The 12,873-nt window shown below is 53.2% G+C and overlaps 1 protein-coding gene across 2 annotated transcripts in view; it reads right to left on the bottom strand.

Moving 5' to 3' along the window:
• Positions 1-11,897, bottom strand: part of nagk (N-acetylglucosamine kinase) — a 78,331-nt gene extending 66,434 nt beyond the window's left edge. The window contains exons 1-3 of one of the 2 annotated variants that reach the window (XM_072497728.1): positions 11,763-11,896; positions 9,588-9,672; positions 167-265 (exon numbers count right to left, since the gene is read on the bottom strand). In XM_072497728.1, coding sequence (XP_072353829.1) covers positions 167-265; positions 9,588-9,672; positions 11,763-11,788 — 210 coding nt within the window. In that variant the 5' untranslated portion in view covers positions 11,789-11,896. Of the gene's footprint in view, positions 1-166; positions 266-9,587; positions 9,673-11,762 lie in introns of both variants that reach the window. The other variant, XM_072497729.1, reaches the window with a different exon arrangement.
• Positions 11,898-12,873: the final 976 nt, after the last annotated feature.

Raw genomic sequence — 12,873 nt, 5'->3', positions numbered from 1 at the left:
ATTACAAAGGAAAAAAATGTAATCAGAGTTCGATGAACTAAAGTCATGCTCAACATGAATAATTTTGGCATACAGGGAATTCTAAGAATAGTGGTGAGTTGTTTTACTTCAGACTCTATGAATGTAGGATAGTCTTGAGCTCCATAAAGAATTATGGTTTGCCTACCAAGGACTTGAGTGGTACTTTAGGATCAGCCCCGGCTTCTCGTTTGGCTTCCTGGACCATATTATTGATGTTTTCTAAACATCTGTCCGCTCCCACCAGCTGTGGAGGGTTAAACACACAAGAGGTCAAAATCAGCACATGGCACCATCTCCTAACCAGCCCACCCCACCCTATTCAACCACCATTTATCCCAGCCAACCTCCACTCATCTGTCCCACCCCACCAACCAATCTCCTGCCTGTCACAGACAGCCAATTGGCTCTCTCGTTGGTTCCAGCCAGCCAATCAGTCTCTCTTGTTGGTCCCAGCCAGCCAATCACCCTCTCTGCTCATCCCAGACAGCCAATGGGCCCTCTCGTTGGTTCCAGCCAGCCAATCAGTCTCTCGTGTTGGTCCCAGCCAGCCAATCACCCTCTCTGCTCACCCCAGACAGCCAATGGATACTCTCGTTGGTCCCAATGCTCCTTGTCTGACTCAAACAACCAGATAGAAAAATGACATAACGTCAGCAGGAATTGAATGGCATTTTCCAAGCACTTTGTTTTACCTCTGCTCACATAATAACATAATGGAATGAAGCGATTATGTAAATTGTGAGTGACCTCTCTGGAAAAAGTTAATAGGTGATGAGATTTGTTTTTCGGGTTCTAAAATACTGAATAATGTGGACAACGTTCAGAAGAACCAAAGTACAAGACCTCCACTTGAAGGAGGGTTATTTCAAAACTAATCTGTGGAAACAAGACTTAAACGGCCAAATGGTCAATTTGTGGAACAAACGCTGGTGACGCTGGTAATCTAGTGATGGGAGACAAGGAAATAGCTGAGGAACTAAATAAGTACTTTGCGTCAGTCTTCACAGTAGAAGACATGAGTAATATCCCAACAATTCCGGAGAGTCAGGGGGCAGAGTTGAATATTTCCGTGTTGAGCAACTCTCGAATTGTTTGGTAGTAGTTTTGTTGGCGAGCCAGAGTGTGTGTTACAGGTTACTCAGGGAGCGGCATATTGAACGGTGCGCAAGGCATTTCTGGGAGGTAAGTTCTTCCTTTAAAAAACACTTACCTTCACAGGAGCAGGCCGTTGGATTTCGGCGGGAGCGGTGTGCAAGGCATTTCTGGGAGGTAAGTTTTTCCTTTAAAAAAACACTTCTTTTCTGGGGTTTTTTTCGACCCGCGGACGTCTGGGAAGGCCCCCCCCAAAACCAATAAATTCTGGTGGAGAGGAAACCCGAGACACTACGCGTGTAGTGTCTCCCACCCGCCCTCCTCCTCTAACCTAATAATAAGACCCATTGGTGTGAGGTAAGTGCCATATTATACTATTATTATTACCATTATTATATTATATTATTAGCATTGCGCAGGTCAAGGAGACACAGCTGGAGTGAGAGAGATACAGACAGTGAGAATTTGGTAGTTTGGTGCAGTGAGGTAACCAGGAAAGGTAAGTGGTTAATCTAATTGTGCTGTTTTTCAGTTAAAAGCGCAGAGTAGTGTCTGATTGGCTGAAGCTGCCCCCACCATAAACTTAAATTAAACTAATTAATTAATTAGTGATGGCTGGTCATGTGATGTGCTTGAGCTGCTTGATGTGGGAGCTGGCAGATCCCATTGCGAGCTGCAGTGACCACATCTGCAGTAAATGTTGGCTGCTCGAACAGCTCCGGCTCAGAGTTGATGAGCTGGAGTCTGAGCTTCAAACACTGAGGCACATCCGGGAGGGGGAGACTTACCTGGACACTGTGTTTCAGGAGGCAGTCACACCTGTCAGAGTAAGTAGTTTAAATCCTGCCAGTGGCCAGGGACAGCAGGGTGTGACTGCAAGTCAGGCAGGTAAAGGGAACCAGCAGTCAGGAACTCAGGAGCCTCAGCCCTTGACTCTGTCCAACAGGTATGAGGCACTTGCTCCGTGTGGATGGCGAACAGGGTTGCAGGAAGGATGAGTCAGCTGACCAAGGCACCATGGTTCAGCAGGCCATTCAAGGGGAGGGAGTAAATAGGCAAGTTGTAGTTGTAGGGGATTCTATTATCAGGGGGATAGATAGTATCCTTTGTGAGCAGGATAAAGAGTCCCGCATGGTATGTTGCCTGCCCGGTGCTAGGGTGCGGGACATCTCTGACCGGCTTGAAAGGATACTGGAGAGGGAGGGGGAGGATCCAGTTGTTGTGGTCCATATCGGTACCAACACCATAGGCAAGTCTAGGAAAGAGGACCTGTTTAGAGATTATAAAGAGCTAGGATTCAAATTAAAAAACAGGTCCTCAAGGGTCATAATCTCCGGATTACTGCCCGAACCACGTGCAAATTGGCATAGGGAGGCAAGAATAAGGGAAGTTAACACGTGGCTGAAAGAGTGGTGTGGGAATGAGGGGTTCCTTTTCATGGGACACTGGCATCAGTTTTGGGACAGGGGGGACCTATACCGTTGGGATGGTCTCCACCTGAACCGAGCTGGGACCAGTGTTCTGGCGAAAAGAGTAAATAGGGTGGTCAATAGGACTTTAAACTAAAGACTGGGGGGGGAAGGGAAAGTCAGGGAACCAAGAGGTGAAGTAATCAGTGGGAAGCGTAGCTGCTTAGGAATACAAAAAAACACGAAAAGACAGAACTCAGGAGAGGTTACAATAATCCCCATCCCACAAAATATGACACAGTGTATGGAAAGGCTCAGTAAACCAAGGTCCACCACACTAAGAAAACAAAAAGGGACGGTCAATAGAGAATTAAAGGTGCTATATTTAAATGCGCGCAGTGTACGGAACAAGGTAGATGAGCTTGTGGCCAGATTGTGACTGGCAGGTATGATGTGGTAGGCATCACAGAGACATGGTTGCAGGGGGTTCAGGACTGGCATTTAAACATCCAGGGATTCACAACCTATCGAAAAGACAGAGAGGTGGGCAGAGGGGGCGGGGTTGCCTTGTTAATTAGGAATGAAATTAAATCAATAGCACTAAACGACATAGGGTCAGGTGATGTGGAGTCTGTGTGGGTAGCGTTGAGGAACCACAAAGGCAAAAAAACCATAATGGGAATTATGTACAGGCCTCCTAACAGTGGTCAGGACCAGGGGCACAAAATGCACCACGAAATAGAAAGTGCATGTCAGAAAGGCAAGGTCACAGTGATCATGGGGGACTTCAATATGCAGGTGGACTGGGTAAATAATACTGCCAGTGGACCCAAGGAAAGGGAATTCATTGAATGTTTACAGGAGGGCTTTTTGGAACAGCTTGTGATGGAGCCCACGAGGGAACAGGCCATTCTGGACTTAGTGTTATGTAATGAGCCAGACTTGATTAAAGATCTTAAAGTAAGGGAGCACTTAGGAGGCAGTGATCATAATATGGTCGAATTCAATCTCCAATTTGAAAGAAAGAAGGTAGAATCAGATGTAAAGGTGTTACAGTTAAATAAAGGTAACTACAGGGGCATGAGGGAGGAACTGACGAAAATCGACTGGGAGCAGAGCCTAGTGGGAAAGACAGTAGAACAGCAATGGCAGGAGTTTCTGGGAGTAATTGAGGACACAGTACAGAGGTTCATCCCAAAGAAAAGAAAGGTTATCAGAGGGGGGATTAGGCAGCCATGGCTGACAAAGGAAGTTTGGGAATGCATCAAAGCAAAAGAGAAAGCCTATAATGTGGCAAAGAGTAGTGGGAAGTCAGAAGATTGTGAAGGCTACAAAAACAAACAGAGGATAACAAAGAGACAGATAAGGAAAGAGAGGATCAAATTTGAAGGTAGGCTAGCCAGTAACATTAGGAATGATAGTAAAAGTTTCTTTAAATACATTAAAAACAAACGGGAGGCAAAAATTGACATTGGGCCGCTCCAAAATGACGCTGGTAATTTTGTGATGGGAGACAAGGAAATAGCTGAGGAACTGAATAAGTACTTTGCGTCAGTCTTCACAGTAGAAGACATGAGTAATATCCCAACAATTCCGGAGAGTCAGGGGGCAGAGTTGAATATGGTAGCCATCACAAAGGAGAAAGTGCTAGAGAAACTAAGAGGTCTAAAAATTGATAAATCTCCAGGCCCAGATGGGCTACATCCTAGAGTTCTAAAGGAGATAGCTGAAGAAATAGTGGAGGCGTTAGTTATGATCTTTCAAAAGTCACTGAAGTCAGGGAAAGTCCCAGAGGATTGGAAAATCGCTGTTGTAACCCCCCTGTTCAAGAAGGGAACAAGGAAAAAGATGGAAAATTATAGACCAATTAGCCTAACCTCGGTTGTTGGCAAGATTCTAGAATCCATTGTTAAGGATGAGATTTCTAAATTCTTGGAAGTGCAGGGTCGGATTAGGACAAGTCAGCATGGATTTAGTAAGGGGAGGTCGTGCCTGACAAACCTGTTAGAGTTCCTTGAAGAGATAACAAATAGGTTAGACCAAGGAGAGCCAATGGATGTCATCTATCTTGACTTCCAAAAGGCCTTTGATAAGGTGCCTCACGGGAGACTGCTGGGTAAAATAAGGGCCCATGGTATTCGAGGCAAGGTACTAACATGGATTGACGATTGGCTGTCAGGCAGAAGGCAGAGAGTTGGGATAAAAGGTTCTTTTTCGGAATGGCAACCGGTGACGAGTGGTGTCCCGCAGGGTTCAGTGTTGGGGCCACAGCTGTTCTCTTTAAATATTAACGATCTAGATGACGGGACTGAGGGCATTCTGGCTAAGTTTGCCGATGATACAAAGATAGGTGGAGGGACAGGTAGTCAGGAGGAGGTGGGGAGGCTGCAGAAAGATTTAGACAGTTTAGCAGAGTGGTCCAAGAAATGGCTGATGAAATTCATCGTGGGCAAGTGCGAGGTCTTGCACTTTGGAAAAAAGAATAGAGGCATGGACTATTTTCTAAACGGTGACAAAATTCATAATGCTGAAGTGCAAAGGGACTTGGGAGTCCTAGTCCAGGATTCTCTAAAGGTAAACTTGCAGGTTGAGTCCGTAATTAAGAAAGCAAATGCAATGTTGTCATTCATCTCAAGAGGCTTGGAATATAAAAGCAGGGATGTACTTCTGAAGCTTTATAAAGCATTAGTTAGGCCCCATTTAGAATACTGTGAGCAATTTTGGGCCCCACACCTCAGGAAGGACATACTGGCACTGGAGCGGGTCCAGCGGAGATTCACACGGATGATCCCAGGAATGGTAGGCCTAACATACGATGAACGTCTGAGGATCCTGGGATTATATTCATTGGGGTTTAGGAGGTTGAGGGGAGATCTAATAGAAACTTACAAGATAATGAATGGCTTAGATAGGGTGGATGTAGGGAAGTTGTTTCCATTAGCAGGGGAGACTAGGACCTGGGGGCACAGCCTTAGAATAAAAGGGAGTCACTTTAGAACAGAGATGAGGAGAAATTTCTTCAGCCAGAGAGTGGCGGGTCTGTGGAATTCATTACCACAGAGGGCGGTGGAGGTCGGGACGTTGAGTGTCTTTAAGACAGAAGTTGATAAATTCTTGATTTCTCGAGGAATTAAGGGCTATGGAGAGAGAGCGGGTAAATGGAGTTGAAATCAGCCATGATTGAATGGTGGAGTGGAGTCGATGGGCCGAATGGCCTTACTTCCGCTCCTATGTCTTATGGTCTAAACTAAGAAAGATGATTGTGGAGCAAGAATGCAAAACGGTGTAAGCGCTGGTTTAGCACGGTGGGCTAAACAGCTGGCTTGTGATGCAGGGCAAGGCCATCTGCGCGGGTTCAATTGCCGTACCGGCCTCCCCGAACAGGTGCCGGAATGTGGCAACTAGGGGCTTTTCACAGTAACTTCATTCAAGCCTACTTGTGACAATAAGCTATTATTATTACTATTAGGGAACCAGCACAAATCTGATCGAAACAGTGGTGGCGGAACCGAAGAGTGCGCGTGCTGGGAAACAACATGGGCTTGATATGTATGTCCCCAAAAAGAGAAGGACTCACGTGGGAAGATATCAGAAAGGAGAGTGACCGCACTTGACATCAGGGTAACATTTGACCGAGTGTTGCATCAAGGAGCCCTAGCTAAACTGGAGTCAATGGGAATCAGGGGGAAAACTCTCCGCTGGTTGGAGTCATACCTGGCACAAAGGAAGAGAGTTGTGGTGATTGGAGGTCAATCAGCTTAGTCCAAGGACATCACTGCAGGAGTTCCTCAGGGTAGTGCCCTAGTGCCAACCATCCTCAATTGTTTCATCAATGACCTTCTCTCAATCATAAGTTCACATTCAAGGCCATGGCAGCTAACCTGGATGGGTACGCAACCACTGTCACAGACTTCATCAGTAAGTGTGTCGAGGACTGTGTACCAAAGAAGACAATACGGGTGTTCACCAATCAGAAACCCTGGCTCAACCAAAAGGTCCACTCCCTGCTAAAGTCCCGGACGGATGCGTTCAAGTCTGACCCACGACTCTGACCTATGGAAGAAATCCAGGTACGATGTACGGAAAGCCATCATGGATGCCAAAAGACAATACCGCATCAAACTAGAGTCCCAGGCCAACGACACTGACCCACGACGACTATGGCAGGGCCTACACGAGATCACAGGCTACAAAGCAAGGCCAGGCGGAATATCTGGGGCTGGAGCATCCCTCCCGGGTGAACTGAACAAATTCTTTGCCCGCTTTGAACAGTCAGCGAATACATCGTGCCACCCGCCCCAACAGCCCATACCCACTATTACAGCCTCAGAGGTAAGAGCTGCCTTCTTGAAAGTGAACCCGCGGAAAGCGACAGGCCGCGAAGGAGTCCCTGGGCGAGCACTCCGAGCCTGCACAGACCAGCTGGCGAGTGCATTCGCAGACATCTTCAACCCCTCACTTCTCCGCTCCAAGGTCCCTACCTGCTTCAAAAAGACCACCATAATACCAGTACCAAAGAAGGACAAGGTCGCCTGCCTACCGACCAGTGGCCCTGATGTCTGTATTAGGAAATGCTTTTAGCAGATATGTATGAGATGGATCATTCCAGCCTCCCAGGTGGTCTCGATCCATTGCAGTTCGCCTACTGCGGCAAACGTCCGCAGCAGATGCTATCTCTCTGGCTCTACAATCAACTCTCGAACACCTCGACAACAAGGACACCTATGTAAGACTGCTGTTCATAGACTACAGCTCCGCTTTCAACATCATTATCCCAAAAAGACGAATAACCAAACTCGGCAATCTTGGACTTGCCCCCTCCCTGTGCAGCTAGATCCTCAACTTCCTCACCAACAGACCGCAATCTGTCAGGATAGGCAACAGCACCTCCTCCACAATAGTCCTCAACACCGGAGCCCCGCAAGGATGTGTGCTCAGTCCTGTACTATACTCCCTGTACATACATGACTCTGTGGCGAGATTCAACTCCAATTCAATCTATAAGTTTGCAAATGATATGACTGTGGTGGGTCATATCTCAGACAACGACGAATCAGACTACAGAAGGAAGATTGATCACTTGGTTGCATGGTGCACCGAAAACAACCTCTCTCTAAATGTTGGAAAGACCAAGGAACTGATCATCGACTTCAGGAAGCGCAGCACGACACACACTCCCATCTGCATCAATGGCTCCGAAGTGGAGATGGTCGATAGCTTTAGGTTCCTGGCGGTCACCATCACCAACAGTGTGTCCTGGTCCACCCACATTGATGCAACAGTCAAGAAAGCCCAACAACGTCTCTATTTCCTACGGAAGCTAAAGAAATTTGACATGTCTGCATCGACTCTCACAAACTTCTACAGAAGAGCCATAGAAAGCATCCTATCCGGCTGCATCACAGCCTGGTATGGCAACTGCTCGACCCAAGATCGCAAGAAACTATAAGTGTGGTGAACACAGCCCAACGCATCACACAAACTTGCCATCCTCCCATTGATTCTGTCTACACCTCCCGTTCCCTCAGAAAGGCAGACAGCATTGTCAGAGACCCCTCACACCCAGGCATTGCCTTCTTCCAGACCCTTCCACCAGGCAGAAGATACAGAAGTCTAAGGACCTGCACATCCCGACATAGGAACAGCTTCTTCCCCACAGCTACAAGACTCCTCAACAACTCTCCCTCGGACTGACCTGTTCCCTGTAAGAACGCTATTCACGACGCCCTATTCTGCTCTTGCTTGGCCTTGTCCCGCACTGTAACCATCATTATTTGTTGATGCACCGCTGTCAATGTACTCTGTCGATTATTCTTGTGTCTACTCTGTACGTACTGTGTACGTTCCTCGGCCGCAGAAAAATACTTTTCACTGTACTTCGGTACATGTGACAATAAATATCAATCAATAAGATCAGAAGTGAGGATGCGCACTGACGATTGCACCATGTTCAGCACCATTCGTGACTTCTCAGGTACTGAAGCAGCCAATGTCCAAATGCAGTAAGAAGTTTGACCTCCACAGCTGGTGGGAATAGGTGGGAAGGCAAGTGGTGAGGATGACACAAAGAATCTACAGAATCTATAGAAGGACTTAAACAGGTTAAGTGAATGGGCAAAAACTTGTCAAATGGAATATAATGTTGGAAAATGTGAAGTTATGCACTTTGCTGGAAGAATAAAGGGGCTGGGCAGCACGGTGTCACAGTGGTTAGCACTACTGTCTCACGCTGCCAAGATCCCGGGTTCAATCCCGGCTCCGGGTCACTGTCCGTGTGGAGTTTGCACATTCTCCCCGTGTTTGCGTGGGTTTCGCCCCCACAATCCAAAGATGTGCAGGGTAGGTGGATTGGCCACGCTAAATTGCCCCTTAATTGGAAAAATGAATTGGGTACTCTAAATTTATCAAAAGAAAGTTGGAGAAATTGGGGTTCCTCGCCTTAGAGTAACAGAACTTGAGGGAAGAATTGATGCAGATGTACAAGATGATGACAGATTTAGTAAAGTGTCACCAGACGCAGATGGTACAAGGACTATGGAACACAGATTTAAAGTTTTGAGCAAATCTGTGTGGTGGATTTGCGAGGAAGAACTTTTTCTTTAAAGTGACCGTTGATGATCTGGAATTTTGTGCATTTGGTAGAAACTGAAGTTATCAACGATTTCAAAAGGAAAATGGATGATACTGGAGGGAAATAATCCTTGTAGGATGGAGGAATAGAGGAGTGGTTTGGAGCTGAATTGCTCTACAGATAGCCAGCACAGATTCAATGTGCCAAATGGTCTCTATCTGTGCTGTAATGATGATTGAGTCCCTCAAATGAAAACTGGATGAATTTATTTCAGCATGCAATAGTTTTGGATAACAATTCAAGACATGATATGAGGGAAATATAATATGCTTGGGGAAAAACAAATACTTTGGGTTTATGGCTTCCAAAGTTCCCAAACTTAGCCCGGCCTCTGGGTCTGTTGTAAATTAATTAATCGGAGTTTGATTAGTCAATAACTCCAGTATCGTTGCACTGCCTGACCGCCCAGTAGGATATAAAAAACTATTCTTTACCCAATGGTTGGTAGCTGGACCATCTACCTTGGATACAATCTTCCCATCAGCAGCAATAAGCACCACGTTTGATCCAGTTGCTCCTCTAAGAGAGAAAGAAAAATTGATTTATGTTTGAATATACAGAAAAAGTCCCATTTTCCTCCAGCACTCTTAAAAATAATTGTTTCATGGGGTGTCGGCGTGGGCAAGGGACCCACAGGGCAGGGGGGCAAGGGACCCACAGGGCAGGGGGGCAAGGGACCCACAGGGCAGGGGGGCAAGGGACCCACAGGGCAGGGGGGCAAGGGACCCACAGGTCTGGGGGACAAGGGACCCACAGGGCAGGAGCAAGGGACCCACAGGGCAGGGGGGCAAGGGACCCACAGGGCAGGGGGGCAAGGGACCCACAGGGCAGGGGGGCAAGGGACCCACAGGGCAGGGGGGCAAGGGACCCACAGGTCTGGGGGGGCAAGGGACCCACAGGGCAGGAGCAAGGGAACCACAGGGCAGGGGGGCAAGGGACCCACAGGGCAGGGGGGCAAGGGACCCACAGGGCAGGGTGGCAAGGGACAAACAGGGCAGGGTGGCAAGGGACCCACAGGGCAGGGGGGCAAGGGACCCACAGGGCAGGGGGGCAAGGGACCCACAGGGCAGGGGGGCAAGGGACCCACAGGGCAGGGGGCAAGGGAAGGGAACCACAGGGCAGGGGGCAAGGGAAGGGAACCACAGGGCAGGGGGGCAAGGGAACCACAGGGCAGGGGGGCAAGGGACCCACAGGGCAGGGGGGCAAGGGACCCACAGGGCAAGGGGGCAAGGGACCCACAGGGCAGGGGGGCAAGGGACCCACAGGGCAGGGGGGCAAGGGACCCACAGGGCAGGGGGGGCAAGGGACCCACAGGGCAGGGGGGCAAGGGACCCACAGGGCAGGGGGGCAAGGGACCCACAGGGCAGGGGGGCAAGGGACCCACAGGGCAGGGGGCAAGGGACCCACAGGGCAGGGGGGCAAGGGACCCACAGGGCAGGGGGACAAGGGACCCACAGGGCAGGGGACCCACAGGGCAGGGGGGCAAGGGACCCACAGGGCAGGGAGGCAAGGGACCCACAGGGCAGGGGGGCAAGGGACCCACAGGGCAGGGGGGCAAGGGACCCACAGGGCAGGGGGGCAAGGGACCCACAGGGCAGGGGGGCAAGGGACCCACAGGGCAGGGGGGCAAGGGACCCACAGGGCAGGGGGGCAAGGGACCCACAGGGCAGGGGGGCAAGGGACCCACAGGGCAGGGGGACAAGGGACCCACAGGGCAGGGGACCCACAGGGCAGGGGGGCAAGGGACCCACAGGGCAGGGGGGCAAGGGACCCACAGGGCAGGGGGGCAAGGGACCCACAGGGCAGGGGGGCAAGGGACCCACAGGGCAGGGGGGCAAGGGACCCACAGGGCAGGGGGGCAAGGGACCCACAGGGCAGGGGGGCAAGGGACCCACAGGGCAGGGGGGCAAGGGACCCACAGGGCAGGGGGGCAAGCGACCCACAGGGCAGGGGGGCAAGGGACCCACAGGGCAGGGGGGCAAGGGACCCACAGGGCAGGGGGGCAAGGGACCCACAGGGCAGGGGGGCAAGGGACCCACAGGGCAGGGGGGCAAGGTACCCCAGGGCAGGGGGGCAAGGTACCCACAGGGCAGGGGGGCAAGGTACCCACTGGGCAGGGGGGCAAGGTACCCACTGGGCAGGGGGGCAAGGGACCCACAGGGCAGGGGGGCAAGGGACCCACAGGGCAGGGGGGCAAGGGACCCACAGGGCAGGGGGCAAGGGACCCACAGGGCAGGGGGGCAAGGTACCCACAGGGCAGGGGGGCAAGGTACCCACTGGGCAGGGGGCAAGGTGCCCACAGGGCAGTGGGCAAGGTATCTACAGGGCAGGGGGGCAAGGTACCCACAGGGCATGGGGCAAGGTACCCACAGGGCAGGGGGCAAGGTATCTACAGAGCAGAGGGGCAAGGTACCCACAGGGCAGTGGGCAAGGTATCTACTGGGCAGGGGGGCAAGGTACCCACAGGGCAGGGGGGGGGTGAATGTTGTGAACCCCCGGGCACTCGAACCCTTTCTCAGTAATGGCCCCATTCTGCCCGGGAAGGGTCAGGGTGACGGGGATGGAGCCGGCCGGGGCTCTCACGGACCCTCCTCCTCCCCCCCGCTCACCCCTCCACTCCGCCGTACAGCTCCATCCTTTTCCTGCTTCACTGAGGCCGATCATGTGACCATGACAGCCGGGGTCACATGACCGGCGGGGCCGAGCTGAGGGGATAATGACAGAGCGGCACCGGCAGGGGGAGCGGGACCGAGACACAGGCAGGACAGGGGGGGGAGAGAGAGGAGAAATAGGGAAGGGGGGGAAGGGGGGGGGAAGGGGGGAGGGGGGGAAGGGGGAGGGGGAGGGGGAAGGGGGAGGGGGGGGGGAAGGGGGAAGGGGGAGGGGAGGGGGAAGGGGGAAGGGGGAGGGGGAAGGGGGAGGGGGAAGGGGGGAAGGGGGAGGGGGGGGGGGGGGAGGGGGGGGGGGAGGGGGGAGGGGGGGGGGAGGGGGAAGGGGGAGGGGGGGGGGAGGGGGGAGGGGGGGGGGAGGGGGAAGGGGGAGGGGGGGGAGGGGGAAGGGGGAGGGAGGGGGAAGGGGGAGGGGGGGGGGGGGGGAGGGGGAAGGGGGGGGGGGGGGAGGGGGAAGGGGGAGGGGGGGGGGGGGGAGGGGGGGGGGAGGGGGAAGGGGGAGGGGGAAGGGGGAGGGGGAAGGGGGAGGGGGAAGGGGGAGGGGGAGGGGGAGGAGGGGGGGGGAGGAGGGGGGGGGGGGAGGGGAAGGAGGGGGGGGGGGAGGGGAAGGAGGGGGGGGGGGGAGGGGAAGGAGGGGGGGGGGGGAGGGGAAGGAGGGGGGGGGGGAGGGGAAGGAGGGGGGGGGGGAGGGGAAGGAGGGGGGGGGGGGAGGGGAAGGAGGGGGGGGGGGGAGGGGAAGGAGGGGGGGGGGGGAGGGGAAGGAGGGGGGGGGGGGAGGGGAAGGAGGGGGGGGGAGGGGAAGGAGGGGGGGGGGGAGGGGGGGGGGGGAGGGGAAGGAGGGGGGGGGGAAGGAGGGGGGGGGGAAGGAGGGGGGGGGGAGGGGGGGGGGGGAGGGGAAGGAGGGGGGAGGGGAAGGGGGGGGGAGGGGGGGAAGGGGGGGGGGGGGGAAGGGGGGGAGGGGAGGGGGAAGGGGAGGGGGAAGGAGGGGAGGGGGAAGGGGGGGAGGAGGGGGGGGAGGGGAAGGGGGGGGGGGGGAGGGGGGGGGAGGGGG

Source organism: Scyliorhinus torazame, chromosome 3, assembly GCF_047496885.1.
Source record: "Scyliorhinus torazame isolate Kashiwa2021f chromosome 3, sScyTor2.1, whole genome shotgun sequence".
In the NCBI taxonomy this organism is placed as follows: domain Eukaryota; kingdom Metazoa; phylum Chordata; class Chondrichthyes; order Carcharhiniformes; family Scyliorhinidae; genus Scyliorhinus; species Scyliorhinus torazame.
The sequence above is the reverse complement of the archived record's forward strand: the minus strand, read 5'-3'. Positions and strand labels throughout refer to the sequence as shown.